At 41.5% G+C, this 15,027-nt stretch overlaps 1 protein-coding gene across 2 annotated transcripts in view; it reads left to right on the forward strand.

Moving 5' to 3' along the window:
* The first annotated feature begins 2,202 nt into the window (after positions 1–2,202).
* The window catches only part of ZNF410 (zinc finger protein 410), a 45,141-nt gene continuing 32,316 nt past the window's right edge, over positions 2,203–15,027 (forward strand). The window contains exons 1-2 of one of the 2 annotated variants that reach the window (XM_047795491.1): positions 2,420–2,487; positions 14,461–14,642. In XM_047795491.1, coding sequence (XP_047651447.1) covers positions 14,610–14,642 — 33 coding nt within the window. In that variant the 5' untranslated portion in view covers positions 2,420–2,487; positions 14,461–14,609. Of the gene's footprint in view, positions 2,488–14,460; positions 14,643–15,027 lie in introns of both variants that reach the window. The other variant, XM_047795490.1, reaches the window with a different exon arrangement.

Below are 15,027 nucleotides of genomic sequence, written 5' to 3' on the forward strand. Positions count from 1 at the left end.
TGCTTTGCGTAATTCTTCAACTGAAACTTGGTGTAAGGGTAGAATTGGGATAGTCTTTCCATACTGTATGTGAGAAAGGCTTAATGGCAGAGTATGTGTGTGTAGGGGCCTGGAGGAATCCAGAGCTTATGGAGCACTTTTTGGGATAAGAGAGCAAAGGCTTTGTGTTGGGAGTAGTATGGGAAGTTAAGTAACTAAGGTTAGTTAGGTTGATGGAGGGTCTAGATTTACTGTAGAAGATGACCTACTTGTGTTTTGCTAATTAATTCACTATATTGCCTAAAAATTCATATATATATATATGGAACTCCAATTCACATATATACTGATAAAAGCATATGTTTATTTTTGGTTAGCAGGCACATGCTATCAAATAGTTACAAAGATTTCCAGGACTGGAGTTCCTGTCGTGGCTCAGTGGTTAACAAACCCGACTAGCCTCCACGAGGATGAAGGTTAGATCCCTGGCCGCACTCAGTGGGTTAAGGATCCAGCATTCCGTGAGCTGTGGTGTAGGTCGCAAGACATGGCTCAGATCTCACATTGCTGTTGCTGTGGCTGTGGCATAGACCCCTAGTCTGGGAACCTCCATATGCCAAGAGTGCGGCCCTAAAACACAAAAGACAGAAAAAAAAGATTTTGAGGACAAATAGATATAGACATCACTTTGAGTTTTAAGTGATGAAAAAGATTTAAAGGACAAATACCCCAGAAAATGACAGGACTGACAGCAAATTAACAATAGTTGTAAACATGAATGTTAAAGATCTACTAATGTACTTCTAAATAAGAGGTTTGTTTTATTAATTGTCATCAACCTTTTAATATGGTAAACTTGAGGCTATTTTCCTGAATGTTGTGCTGGTTTTTTTAAGGATCCAGCAACTCAGGATCCTTAACCCACTGATCAAGGCCGGGCATTGAACCCGCATCTTCGTGGATACTAGTCGGATTTGTAAACTGCTGAGCCACAAGCCATGACAGGAACTCCCTGTTGTGCTGGTCTACTGTCAGCTATTTACAAACTGCAATATACTTTTGTGTAGATTCGAACCATGTTAGTAATCAGTCACTCCAGTTAACCTCAGTGGCCTTAACGTCTTTCTTGTTTTATATACTTTTCCTGGACCATTTCATCCCTAGAGAGGGCTTCATCTCTTGTCTGTATGTTGATAACTCCCAATTTTATATCTTTTTTTTTTCTTTTTTTTAAGGGCCGCACCTACAACATACGGCTGGTGGCATATGGAGGTTCTCAGGCCAGGGGTCCAATCAGAGCTGTAACCGCCAGCCTACACCAGAGCCACAGCAATGCAGGATCTGAGCCATGTCTTTGACCTACACTGCAGCTCACAGCAACACCAGATCCTGAACTCACTGAGCAAGGCTAGGGATTGAACCCCCATCCTCATGGATGCTAATCAGGTTCATTAACCATTAAGCTACATAGGGAGCTCTCCAATTTCTTATCTTATTTCTGACCTCTTGAGCTAGGGACCTTTACCTCCAAGTAAATATCCTATAGGCCCCTAGGATAGATAAATTGTACTTATCTAAAGAGGAATTATCTTTCCTTGAAACGTGTTGCTTCTTTGTTTATAAATCACCATCTGTTTGTGTACTCAAACTACCTCTCTAGTTTCTTTAGCCTTTACCCTTGAAAGTAGGTATCTATCCTTCTTAGAGACGCCTTTAATTCCCACTGCCACTATCCTCGTTGAGTCCCTCCCTCATCCTTTGGCACACAGCAAGTACTCAAAAAAGTAACTTCACAAAGTCAAATACATAAAGCTCTAACAAGTTGTGGCACCCAGCCTGAAACTCAAGTGTTCTAGCCTCCGTCTGGATATCCGAGAACTCGTTACATCCTAATATACTGAGAGAACCCCGACTCTGGGGAATTCACCTTGCAGAAAAAAGTTACACACGTAAGTCTCAATTCTTCTTGCGAGCAGTATGCAATGCAAAACTAGATTCTGCAAGTTCCCTTCTCCAGCAGTGAAGCCTGGAGGTCCTCTTCACTGAGAACTTTGATAAATATTTAAGTGGTGATCTTTTCCTTCTTGCTTGCCTCCGATGGAACTTGTACTGATCTCAGCTGACAGGAAAAACTATCCCCGTCCGCTGCAGCAGGGAAGCAGTGACGTCACGGCTAGACTTGAACGATCCGTTTTTTTCGGGCTTCGCAGACCAAGGAGCTCCAAAGGCCGAGAGGGAATGAGTGGGAGGCGGGAGACCCAGTTCCTTCCCTCCCTGAACCAAGTCCTGCGCTACCAGGTTGGCCCTCTCAGGCCAGCGGCCCTCGGGGTAGAACCCCTGGCCGGGCGGCCATCACCGGACTCGGAGGCGAGCGAGTGGGCGTGTGCGTGGGGGGCGGCCAAACTTCCTGTCCCGCGGTCGAGCTGCTTCCGGCGGGAGCCGGAAGACGCTGTGTGTGGACGGAATTCGAGACCGAGTGACGGACGGACGGCTGCCCGGGACAGGAAGGTGAGCTCTGGGGTGGGCCCGACCGCACCCGCTTGGCTGGACGGTTCTCGAGAGGGAGCGCGCCATTGCCGGCTCCTCGGGAGCTCGGGCCGAGTTCGACCCCGGAGGGGTTTGGGAATCCGCCCCCAGGGGCACCCACCTGGATCTGGCGCGACCGGGAGCGGCCGGTCTGAAGCCCCACAGCTTCAGCTCTTCCTCTCGCGGGTTTTTGGGGCCTACATTTTGGCTCCTTTGCCTGGTTTTGGGGATGGGGGGGAACAACACAGACCCGGATAGCTGGAGTCAGCAAGTGGCCGGGGCCGGGGCCGGGGCGGGGGCTCCCGGACAGCCCCCGAAGCGGGGCCTGCCCACGGACCTTAGGCCCCTTCACTAGGCCATTTGTAATAGGTGAATGAGGATGCCAAGGGGACTCTGCCCTGGACGTTTCAGCCCAGATGCACCCTCTTTCTTATGTCCACTTGCTTTCTGTGTCTGGAAGAAGGAAGGCTGCCAATTCCAAGGGGCTGGGCCGCTGGTTTCTTCTTCGCCTGTCATTTCAGGGCGAGGGTGTGGACTCTGAGTGTTTACAGCCTGTATTCATTTAGCAGGTAGAATTTATCCTCTGAAGTTTTTTTCATGGGAAAGAATTCTACTAGTTTATTAAAGTTTATCCCACTTCCGCACGAGGCTCTGAAACGCATTTAGGAACAATTTGAAAGTAAAATATTATTAACTTGGAACTTAAGAATTTTCGCTTTTCTCTCACTTTGGGGACAAGGGTCCGCGCAACATATATTTGCTAAGAGAATAAAAGAAACATTCTGAAATAAAGCCAAAGGCATTTTGTTATTGTTAAGGAGTGAGAAATTCTACTTTGTGTTATCTTTATGTGGAACAAAGTCAACTAACTTGCAGTCAAAGGATTTAGGTTCTAGTTTTTCAAGTTTTGCATCTAAGTGGATGTCTAATTTTTGGCAAGTTACTTAGTTGCTAACTTTGCGCCTTTTTTTACCCCTCTGTAAATGAAGGGGCCTACCTATTCATTCAGGAGATATTTCCTGAATGCTTAGTTTGTACAAAGCATCTTGCTAAGTTAATGGGAGAAGGATGAATAAATTCTTTGAACCTTAACCATTGAAAAAAAAATATTCAGGTAGATAACTAATACCCAAGGCAAAATGAAATAATTGCTAAAGAGAAGTTAAACTATGTGCTGTGAGAACATGGAGGGAAGGAAGTTTTGTTCTGACTGGAGGAAAGGGATCAGTCTTCATGGAGGATGGCGTTCGAGTTGGATTTTATTTTATTTTTATTATTTATTTATTATTATTATTATTATTTGTCTTTTTGCCTTTTCTAGGGCCGCTTCCCTTGGCATATGGAGGTTCCCAGGCTAGGAGTCTAATCAGAGCTGCAGCTGCTGGCCCACCCCACAGCCACAGCAATGCGGGATCTGAGCCGCATCTGCAACCTACACCACAGCTCATGGCAACCTTCCTTGGATAAGGTGATCCTTAACCCACTGAGCAAGGCCAGGGATCAAACCCACAACCTCATGGTTCCTAGTCGGATTCGTTAACCACCGAGCCATGATGGGAACTCCTCGAGTTGGATTTTAAAGCCTGGAAAGGATTTCAAAAGATCATAGCTGGATTGGAGAATTTTATTACTGGAGGGTCTTATTACTGAAGAACTACTATTGAGCACTGAAATAGGTTGGAATGTTCATTTAGTAGCCAATCCAGTGTGTACCTGGAGTAAAGGTTCATTGAGAAATATAGTGGATGCCACAACTGGAACAGTATTTGGGGGCTTGTCGTTGAATATTTGAAATGCCATGCTTAGAGATTTGACTTGTTATTCCAAGGCACTTAACTTTGAGTAAGGGGAGTGACATAAGCATTCCTTGTTTTGGAAAGATTATTCGAGTGTCTGCAAAAAAAGATGGATTGGAAAGAGGGATTTTATGGGCAAGATGGCCAGTTAGAAGCCTTTTTTTTTTTTTTTTTGTATTTTTTGCTATTTTCTTGGGCCGCTCCCGCAGCATATGGAGGTTCCCAGGCTAGGGGTCTAATCAGAGCTGTAGCCGCCGGCCTACACCGCAGCCACAGCAACGCCAGATCCGAACCTCGTCTGAAACCTACACCACAGCTCATGGCAACGCTGGATCCTTAACCCACTGAGCAAGGCCAGGGATCGAACCTGCAACCTCATGGTTCCTAGTCGGATTCTTTAACCACTGAGCCACAACGGGAACTCTGAAGCCTTTTTTTAATGGTATAGTTGAAAGATAATGAAAAACCTAAGCAGAGCATTATGGTAGGAATACATTTGGGGGAATCAGAACCACTGGTTATTTAAATATGGTGGATGAGAGAGATTGTTCAATCCCTGAAATTTGCAGCTGAGTGGGAGGAAAATTAGGGAGTAATTGAAATGGATAAGACAGAAGAAGAACAGGTTTAGTGGGCGAGATGACAGTCTAGATTTTGGACTTTTTACATGTAAGATGGATATCCACATGGCAATATGTAGCAATAAGTTAAAAATGAAAATTCAGAGTTCAGAGGGGAAGTCAGGAGTAGAGATAAAATTTTGGATATCATTTTCAGTGTCATTCATTCATTATACAATTTCTTATTCCGCGCCTACTAGCTGCTTACAGGGAAGCTTGTATAAAAGCCATTTAAGCTCATAGTAAAGACAGTCTCAGAGCTTCATAGTATCAGAGTGACTCATGAAAACCTAAATTACTTAGAAATTACGTGCAGAACTTTGCCAGGTAATAGGTGATAGGTTCTGGGTGTTGGGAGATATAGTAGTGAACAGATTAGTTCCTGCCCTTGTTTATGGAGCTTAAAATTTAGGGAGTGGCCAGACAAAAAGTAAATACTATATAAAAACAAATAAAAGAGTTAGAAATTGTGATAAGTGACAGTAGGGATAGAAAATAAAGGTGGGTGTTGGGAACCTTCCTTGGATAAGGTGATCAGGGCAAGTCTTTCTACGTGAGTTGATAGTTATTCAGAGCCCTGAAGAATGAAAAAGAGCTAAACAATGGAAGAGAAAGTATTCCTAGGTAGTAGGAAATGACACATGCAGATCCCTAACATAGGAAAGAGCTTAATGTGTTCAAGGAGCTAAGGGAGGTTCTTCTGTCTGGAGCTTACTGAGCAAGTAAGGGAAAACAATTCTGGAGTGTTTTTGGAGAGGCAGGAACGGATCACATAGGTTCTTACAGGCCAGGATAAGGCGTTTGGATTTTTTTCTAGATGTATTAGGAAGTCATTGGAAGAGTTTCAAGCAAGAGAGTGACATAATAGGATTCACATTTTGAGATGATATTTACTGCTGTGAAGAGAATAGAATGGAAGGAGGCAAAGAGAAAAAGCAGGGAGATCAGTTAGGAGGCAGTAACAGTACTTTAAGGCAAGAGTTGATGGTGGCCTGGAGTAGGGTAGTGGCGGTAGAGTTAGAAGGTGGATTTGTGATCTCTTTTGGAGATAGAATCAATAAGACTCTAGACTGGACTGAATACTGGGAACAAAGCAAAGAAAGTAGTAAAAGTGACTTCTGAATGGGATGAATGGTGGTTCTCCCTTGAGTGGAGGGTTGTGGTAAGAGGGACTGGCAGGGAATGATGGGAAATAGGCTTGGGAAATAGAATTTATTTTGACCATGTTAAATTTTAGATATCAAAACATAAGGTAGAGATGTCAGATAAGCAATTGTATGTACAAGTCTGCAGCTCAGAGGAGATAGCTGAGGTATAGATGAAAAATTGTGGAGACTATATCATTTAAAGCTGTGAGTTCACACTGGGAAGGGAGTATAGGACAAGAAGAGGGCTTGCAGACTATCCTGAGGAACATTAATATTTAGTGAGTGAGTGGAGGAGGGGTATAGGAGTTATCAAAGGACACTGGAGGAGTGGCCATGAGGTAGGACTGAAATAAGGAACATGTATCTAGGAAGCAAAAGAGAGTAAGTGAAGTGTTTAAGGAAAGAGGCAGTGCTTCTAAGGGGGAAAAAAAAATCAGTTGTGACTCCAGTTGCAAATGACCAATTAACTTGAGAAGAGTAATTTATAACAAGGATGTGGGCAGCTCACAAGATCAAAAGAAATGCTGAAGGCCCAGGCTTCATAAAGGACAGCAATCTGAGTAGCCCCAGGGGGAGGCTAACTGCGTTACTGGAGTCCTACAGCGGTTTTCACCTTAGTTACTTCTGTTAGAATTCACTTTTCTGAAGAAAAGCATCAGATTTGTTCATACAACAGTTGGTTGAGGTAGAAAAGAATACCTTACTCTACAGTCCTACCAATAGTGTATGTGCTCGGGGAGGGGTAGATCCCCAAACAAAATGTGGATCCTGCCACCCAAACAGGGGGTATGAATGTGGAACAATCAAAAATAGTAGTTCTCCCGTGCAAAGGTCAAGAAAGATCAGAACAGTGAAGTATCCATTAAATTTGGCAGCGTGAAGATCATTGGCTTCAAATTTGGCTCTGAGGGATTGTAGAGAAATGGGAAGGTGATGTGGGAATGGAGCACCCCAGAAGGATCCTGAAAGAGAAGGAAGAAGGCCGAAGATGAATGCTGGTTTCTGAGCTTCATTCTACCTTCATGGTTCTATATTCCAAATTTCTTTCATCAGTACCCCTTATCACTTTATTGTTAGAATTTAATCAACTCTCATACTATTATCATATGCTAGATAGGATATAAAAACTTCTTGGTTTTTCTGTTCCTTGCACTACCATTTTGTACCAACACTTTTTTTTTGGGGGGGGGTCTTTGTGATTCATTAACATTAGTAGCATTTTTGCTTTCGTTTTTTAAGTATTACTGAGTATTGTTTGGGTCTCTGTGGTCAGCCATAGGTGAGGTGGAGGGAGCTGAGAAGCAAATTGGCCTACTCTCAGAGACTAGTCCTCTTGGTTGAAATTATGTGTTTTATTTTGATATTTGTGAATAGTGAGCAGTTAGGAGTGCAGTGTTTCTCAATTTCTTCTCTTTTTTTTTTTTTTTTTTTCCAACCTCCTTCCCCCTTTCCCCTCTTTGCAGAACTGGGTCAAGGTCAAGGCACTTTCTACCTCCTCAAGAGGGAAAGAGCAGTACTGAAAATTCTGGGCTTTGTATTCTAGAGTGGAATCACATTGCTTTTTAGAGGTTGACAGAATGACGTTCTGTTTCTTTTGTGACCGCAGAGTATTAAAAGCCCCTGGTCATCTTTCTGTTTGCAATACACTCCCTTCTGTATGACGGCAGTCAGGACTAAGGCAAGAGACCTGTGTCAGCTCTGTTCCCCTGTTCCTTGCTCAGTTTACTTTGGATTGATTTTTCTTCCCAGTATTTCTCCATGTAGCCTGCATTGGTTTTAGGCAGTATCTGCTCTAGGGAAATGGTGTTATCACTAGTTCCTGTCTAGTATATGAGAGTTCTATATTGGGATGTGGAATTAAAGACTGGTTAATTATAAAGACTACTTTGCCTTTCTTTGCTGGTTGGTGCCTAGTGTGTAATGTTTTCCTCTGCAGATTTCAAGGCCCTTGAGGGTGGCTTTCAAGTAATGTCAGTTTCACCAAGACTTCTATTAATGGTAGTTGCTGGTTGTAATATATATTGATAGTAGGTTTATTATACCTATGGCTTTATACTTTACGGCTGATTCTGTGTTAAACATATATATTTTTTAGACATTAGAAAGTACCTTATAGTGTTTTCCAATCTATGGGACATAACCTGTTAATAGCTTGTGAGATCATTTTAGTGGATTTTGTCATTAAAAAAAATTCATTGGGCCTAAGATTAGTAATATAGGTTAGTATTTTATTGTTTTATGAAAACATTTTATTTGTGTATATCTCTATGTCTGTTTTGTTCTCTGGGTTCTGATGGAAAAATGTATCTTACTGTGAGTTCCAGTCAGAAAAGTTTGAAAACCACTGCTCTATAGAAAATTTGGATTCATTAACAAAAAGCAGAGTTCTTAACTTTCTATAGTATACTAAGCATTCGATGGATTTTGTTGTTTCTTAAGCACTTGTGCAGAACTTTGTTTCTGAAGATTTTATAATTATTTCTATTGACTGATATATAAGTAATCTAAGGGTAGACCTATTTCGCTTCTGTACTTCAGATCAGTTTCCTGGGGCCAGGAAGATGTGAGTTTGCCCTGGTCTCAACCAACTGGTCAGAATTTAGGTTCCTTGGATTTCTTTTTTAACATACCTCAACTTTATTTAAATTGTTCAGCTACTTAGTGTTAATGTATGATGTTGAGTGTACTGTAGAAAAAGAGTATGGTTTATCAAACTTCAGTTCTCAGGTTTTGTTTATTTGGCCAAAAACATTAGGTGAGTTGTTCTTGGGATGGTCCTGATCATCGAGATTGCTATTGTCCTATATCTGTTTTGCTGTTTTTAGTTCTCTCATTACTTATTCCCAGAACTTTTTATTTTTTATTTTTTTATGATTTTATTTTTTCATGATTTTATTTTTTTCTGTTATAGCTGATTTACAGTGTTCTGTCAATTTTCTGCTGCACAGCAAGGTGACCCAGTCACACAAATGTGTATACATTCTTTTTTCTCACATTATCATGCTCCATCATAAGTGACCAGACATAATTCCCAGTTCTATACAGCCCAGAACTTTTTAGAAAAGGCTTCTTGTGCTCTTTGCTTTGGTTCATTGCAAAGGTTTGTGTTGCCTGCATTCTTTTTAACCCCTAGGCTCCCTATGGGATGATATATTCAATAATAGCAGTGGCAATGTCAATGGATTTCTAAAAAATGAAGTATATGCCGGGCCAAGGTTGTTTTTTTTAAGCAGCCTGATTTGCTTTGATGGCCATAGGAAAGCATCCACATGGTAAAATTTAGTTGTTGCCAAGGGTAGGGGGAGAAAAAATCTGAATAGTACTACTTAGACCAGTCCTTGGGTTTCTTTTTTTTTTTTTTTTTTACTGTAAATGATTTTAGTATTTTCCATTATAATTGTTTTACAGTGTTCTGTCAATTTCTACTGAACAGGAGAGTGACCCAGTCACACATAGATATACATTCTTTTTCTCACATTATCCTCCATCATGTTCCATCATAAGTGACTAGATATAGTTCTCTGTGCTATACAGTAGGATCTCATTAAATTCTTGGGTTTCTGAGAGTTGTTTAGTTATGAACTCTTTATCCAGAGTCAGGATTCTTTTTTGTTGTTGTCATTATGGCGGTACCTGTGGCATATGGAAGTTCCTGGGCAAGGGGTCAAATCCTAGCCATAGCTGTGAGCTCCAATCTATACCACAGCTGTGGCAATGCTGGATCCTTTAACCCATTGCCCTGCGCCAGGAACAGAACCCACACCTCTGCAGTGACAAGAGCTGTTGCAGTCAGATTCTTTTTTTGTTTTGTTTTGCTTTGCTTTTTTTAGGGCCAAACCTGTGGCATATGGAAGTTACCAGGCTAGGGGTCAAATCGGAGCTTCAGCTGCCAGCCTACACCACAGGCACAGCAACATGGGATCTGAGCCGTGTGTGCAACCTACACCACAGCTCATAGCAATGCCAGATCCTTAATCCACTGAGCGAGGCCAGGGATCAAACTCACATCCTCATGGATACTAGTAGGGTTTGCAACCCACTGAGCCAGAAAGGGAACTTCCTGCAGTCAGACTCTTAATCCACTGTGCCTAGGTTCCCAGCCTAGGAATCGAATCGGAGCTACAGCTGCTGGCCTATACCACAGCCACAGCAACTTGGGGTCTGAGCTGCATCTGCGGCCTACACCACATCTCATGGCAACGCCACATCCTTAATTGAGGCCAAGGATCAAACCTGAAACCTCATTGTTCCTAGTTGGATTCGATTCTGCTGTGCTACGATGGGAACTCCTCATTATCTCTTTTTTATTTATAGAGTTAAATTGGTAATTTTGCTGTTAAAAAGTTTACCTGTCTACCAATTAAAGATACAAAATAAAAATGAAGAAATATTACTGTTTACATTAAAGGACTTTGGGTGATGTAAGCAACTGCTTTGTGTTGTATCTCTGGTCTCTTAATTAATAGCATAAGATGAGCCTGGGAGTAAATTTCCTCTGAGACCCGTAATTATCTTGAAAATAGCTTCCCTTTGAGTAAGAGCAGTGCCTCTCACTCTAGTGCCATGTAAATTGTATTTGGAGGAAAAGTATTGCATTGGACACCCCCCCAATACTGGCAAATTATTTTTATTATAATTTACTCAAAGTGTACTCAGACATAAAGCTAGGTAGTCCTTATTCCTCCTACATTGAACCGCTATAGCTCTTAATCAACTATAAAGTCAAATAGTAATAGAGGTAGGGTCAGTGGAATTTTCTTTAATATATGCTGAAGCAAGATGGTTTTCATAAGCAGTCTGACATATTTTGATTGCCATAGAAACCATTATCAGTATTATGTCAGTTGTTACTTAAAGATATGGATTTGTATCTTTATGAGTAAGCATGTAGATGTAAATAAACCATGCCAAAAAAACCCCAAGAAATCCAGGAGTCCCCATTGTGGCTCAGGGGAAATGAATCTGACTGGCATCCCTGAGGACGCAGGTTCGATCCCTGGCCTACTCAGTAGGTTAAGGATCTGGTGTTGCCGTGAGCTTTGGTGTAGGTCGCAGACAAGGCTCAGATCTGGCGTTGTTGTGGCATAGGCCAGGGGCTACAGCTCTGATTCAGCCCCTAGCCTGAGACTTCCATATGCCAAGTGTGCGGCCCTTAAAAAGCAAATAGTAATAATAGTAGTAGTAGTAATGATGATATAGGTACTGATTCTTTCCGGAAAATACAGGTGTGAATTTTTTTAAATTATCACAAATGAAAACACTAAAATAAAATGATGTTATAGACAACCATAAACCCTTGAGAAATGGTGGTCTAGAGATGGCTCTTAAACTGTGAGAGAGGTAGCAGCTCCCTTCTCTAAATTGTTACTACAGGAGTTCCCGTCGTGGCGCAGTGGTTAACGAATCCGACTAGGAACCATGAGGTTGAGGGTTCGATCCCTGTCCTTGCTCAGTGGGTTAACGATCCGGCATTGCCGTGAGCTGTGGTGTAGGTTGCAGAGGCGGCTCGGATCCCGAGTTGCTGTGGCTGTGGCGTAGGCCAGTGGCTACAGCTCCAATTCGACCCCTAGCCTGGGAACCTCCATATGCCGTGGGAGCAGCCCAAAGAAATGGCAAAAAGACAAAAAAAAAAAAAATTGTTACTACAGCTTTGCAGAAATGTCCGAAATCTAGTATATTTGATTTTACCCCCTTGTTTGGTCCACATATTCATATGCTTAAAATTTTTTTCCATTTTTCATTAGTTAAGGATAACAGAAACGAACCTGTTCGTTTCTAAGAAAACCGATATACAGGACAGTAAATAATTATCTAATTTCTTAGGGATTTTACAATCCTGGAATCCTAAGGATTACATAAAGAAATCCTAAGGGGGAACCCTAAGGATTATCTAAGCAAGTGTTTGATAATTTCTTGGCTTCTTGAAATGAGCTGGAATTGGGGAAAAGGAATTCTTAAACCCTGATGATTCCAGATTAAACTTAGATGGATGTAATCACTATTCATGCCAACCTGTTCTGTGGGTGGGACTGCTGGCTCTGCAGCCTAATGGCTAGACCATGTAATCGTACTGAGCCTTGGTTCCTTACTCGGTGAAAAGAAGTGTGGATAAATTACACTGAGCAATTACAGTGCCTGAATAAGAAAAATATATGTGAAAAGAAAAGTCAGGGACTTATGATAACTTTATGTGGTAAACTTAAAATGAGCACTCTCATTTACATCTTGTAAAATTTTTTTATGATGAAAATGAGGATTTCTAGACGCTAACAAGAGAGTGAGGGTTGAAACAGAACAGTAAACATCTGTTCACCTACTTTTAAATACTGTTTTTGGTAGAGTAAGTCTGTCTTATTCTAATTTCCCTCTTTACTTTGGTATGTATGGAAAACTGCCATCCTGGGTACATTTTACACTGTATGCTTAATTTGTATATAATAGTGCAGAAATTGTACAAAATAAAGTGGACTCATATGCCAAAATCCTGAAAGAAAAGTTAAGCTTTGAGAAAGTAAGAATTTAAATTAAGGGGGGAATCATACAATGAGACACCAACATCAAATGCTTTCACTGGCATGTGGAATCTGAAAAAAAGGACAGAATGAACTTCTTTGCAGAACAGATGCTGACTCACAGACTTTGAAAAACTTATGGTCTCCAAAGGAAACAGTTTTGGGGGTGGGGGGATGCGCTGGGGTTATGGGATGGAAATCCTGTAAAATAAATTAATTAAATAGGTGATAAAATTGGGTTGTGATGATCATTGTACAACTATAAATGTAATAAATTCATTGAGTAATAAAAATTTTTAAAAAATAAGCTTCATGAGGGTCTCAAGAGTACTACTTTAGGAAAGACTATTCAAATTTTGACTGACTGTAGAAAAAATTGGGAAATAAAGTACAATGTCATACCAGCCTACCACCCAATATAGCGACTATCAGGGCTATATGAATTTCCTTTTACTTTTTTCAGTGCATATCTTAACTAGTTAATTTATTTTTTGGCCACACCTGTGGCATGCAGAGGTTCCCAGACCTGGGATTAAACCTGTGCCATAGCAGCAACCCAAGCCCGGATCCTTAACCCATTGAGCTACTAGAGAACTCCTGTCTTCACTAGTTTTAATAATAGTGAATGTATAATTTTGTATTTTGTTTTTGTAATTTAATGCCATTAGCATTTTTTGTTGTTTTGTTTTCATAACTATTTTTAAGTGACAGTGTCATAGTCTAATCAACTGTAACGGGCATTTATGTTTTTCACAGTTGTTTATTACCATAGACGGTAAGGTGAAATTCTTTGGGCATGTAGCTTTTTCCATATTTAAGACCTTTTCTGGAGTTCCCGTTGTGGCTCAGTGGTTAACAAATCTGACTAGGAACTATGAGGTTGTGGGTTCGATCCCTGGCCTTGCTCAGTGGGTTAAGGATCTGGCATTGCTGTGAGCTGTGGTGTAGGTCACAGATGCAGCTCGGTCCGAGTTGCTGTGGCTCTGGTGTAGGCTGTGAGGCTGCAGCTCTGATTAGACCCCTATCCTGGGAACCTCCATATGCCGCAGGAGCGGCCCTAGAAAAGACAAAAAGCGAAACAAACAAACAAAAAAACCCTTTTCTTAGAATAGATTGTTAAAAGTAGAAATTCTACATCAAAGTACAACATTTTATAGGTTTTGATACCTGTTGAGCTTGTTCTGTTTTATTTTATTTTATTTTTGTTTTTGTTTTTTTTTTTTAGGACTGCACCCGTGGCATATGGAGGTTCCCAGGCTAGGGGTCAGATTGGAGCTATAGCCGCTGGCCTACACCACAGCAACAGCAACGCGGGATCCAAGCCACATCTGCAACCTACCCTACAGCTCACAGCAATGCCGGGTCCTTGACCTGCTGAGCGAGGCCAGGAACTGAACCCTCAACCTTATAGTTCCTAGTCGGATTCGTTTCTGCTGCGCCACGACGGGAACTCCTTTTTTTTCCTTTTTTAGGGTTGCACCTGTGGCATATGGACATTCCCAGGCTAGGGGTCGAATTAGAGTCCAGCTGCCAACCTATGCCACAGCTACAGCAACGCTAGATCTGAGCTGTGTATTGACCTCTACCACAGTCACGGCAACGCCGAATTCTTAACCCACTGAGTGAGGCCAGGGACCCAACCTCCAGCTTCAAGGATACTAGTTGGGTTCGTTATGTCTGAGCCTTGATGGGAACTCCCTAATTAAATTCTTAACCCACTGAGCCACAATGGGAACTCTGGGCTTGTTCCATTTTAAACAAGTGTTTGGACTGAATTCTTTATTTGCTTGCTTGTGATTTTTGCATATGTGAAGAAGTAGCTTTGTTATTTAGATACATTTTCCTACTGCTCTTAATTCTCTCTTCTTTCCTTGTTTAGGCTAAATTGATTACCACCCAGCACAGTACCTTACAGGAAAAGCATAGCACTTCCTAGAGGAATATGAGCATAACAAGAAGGTGCCACTGACTCTGAATTAAATTTTTAACCTGTCCCCTGAACAGCTATAGGATTTGGAAGCTGAATCAATGTTATCAGATGAGTTAGAATCCAAACCAGAGGTAAGGCAGCTGGTTTCCTTTTCTTTTGATGGGCTATATTCCAAAGTTTGTTCTTAGTTCAGAGTCAGCAAACTTTTTCTGTAATGAGCCAGGTAGTAAATATTTTAGGTTTTGTGGGCCATATGGTTTTGGTTGTAACTACTAGTTTATTATTTTTCTATTACTAAGTACCTAGAGATTTAAAAATTAGGTTTTTACCTTTTGAGATGCTTTATGTGTATATATATACATATATGTATATATGTATATATATATTTTTTAGGGCTGCAGCCACAGCACCCAGGCTAGGGGTCGAATCCGAGCTGTAGCCACCAGCTTACACAACAGCCACAGCAATGCCAGATCTGAGCTGCATCTTCGACCTACATCACACCTTGCCACAACG

The sequence above is a fragment of the Phacochoerus africanus genome, chromosome 9 (assembly GCF_016906955.1).
Source record: "Phacochoerus africanus isolate WHEZ1 chromosome 9, ROS_Pafr_v1, whole genome shotgun sequence".
In the NCBI taxonomy this organism is placed as follows: domain Eukaryota; kingdom Metazoa; phylum Chordata; class Mammalia; order Artiodactyla; family Suidae; genus Phacochoerus; species Phacochoerus africanus.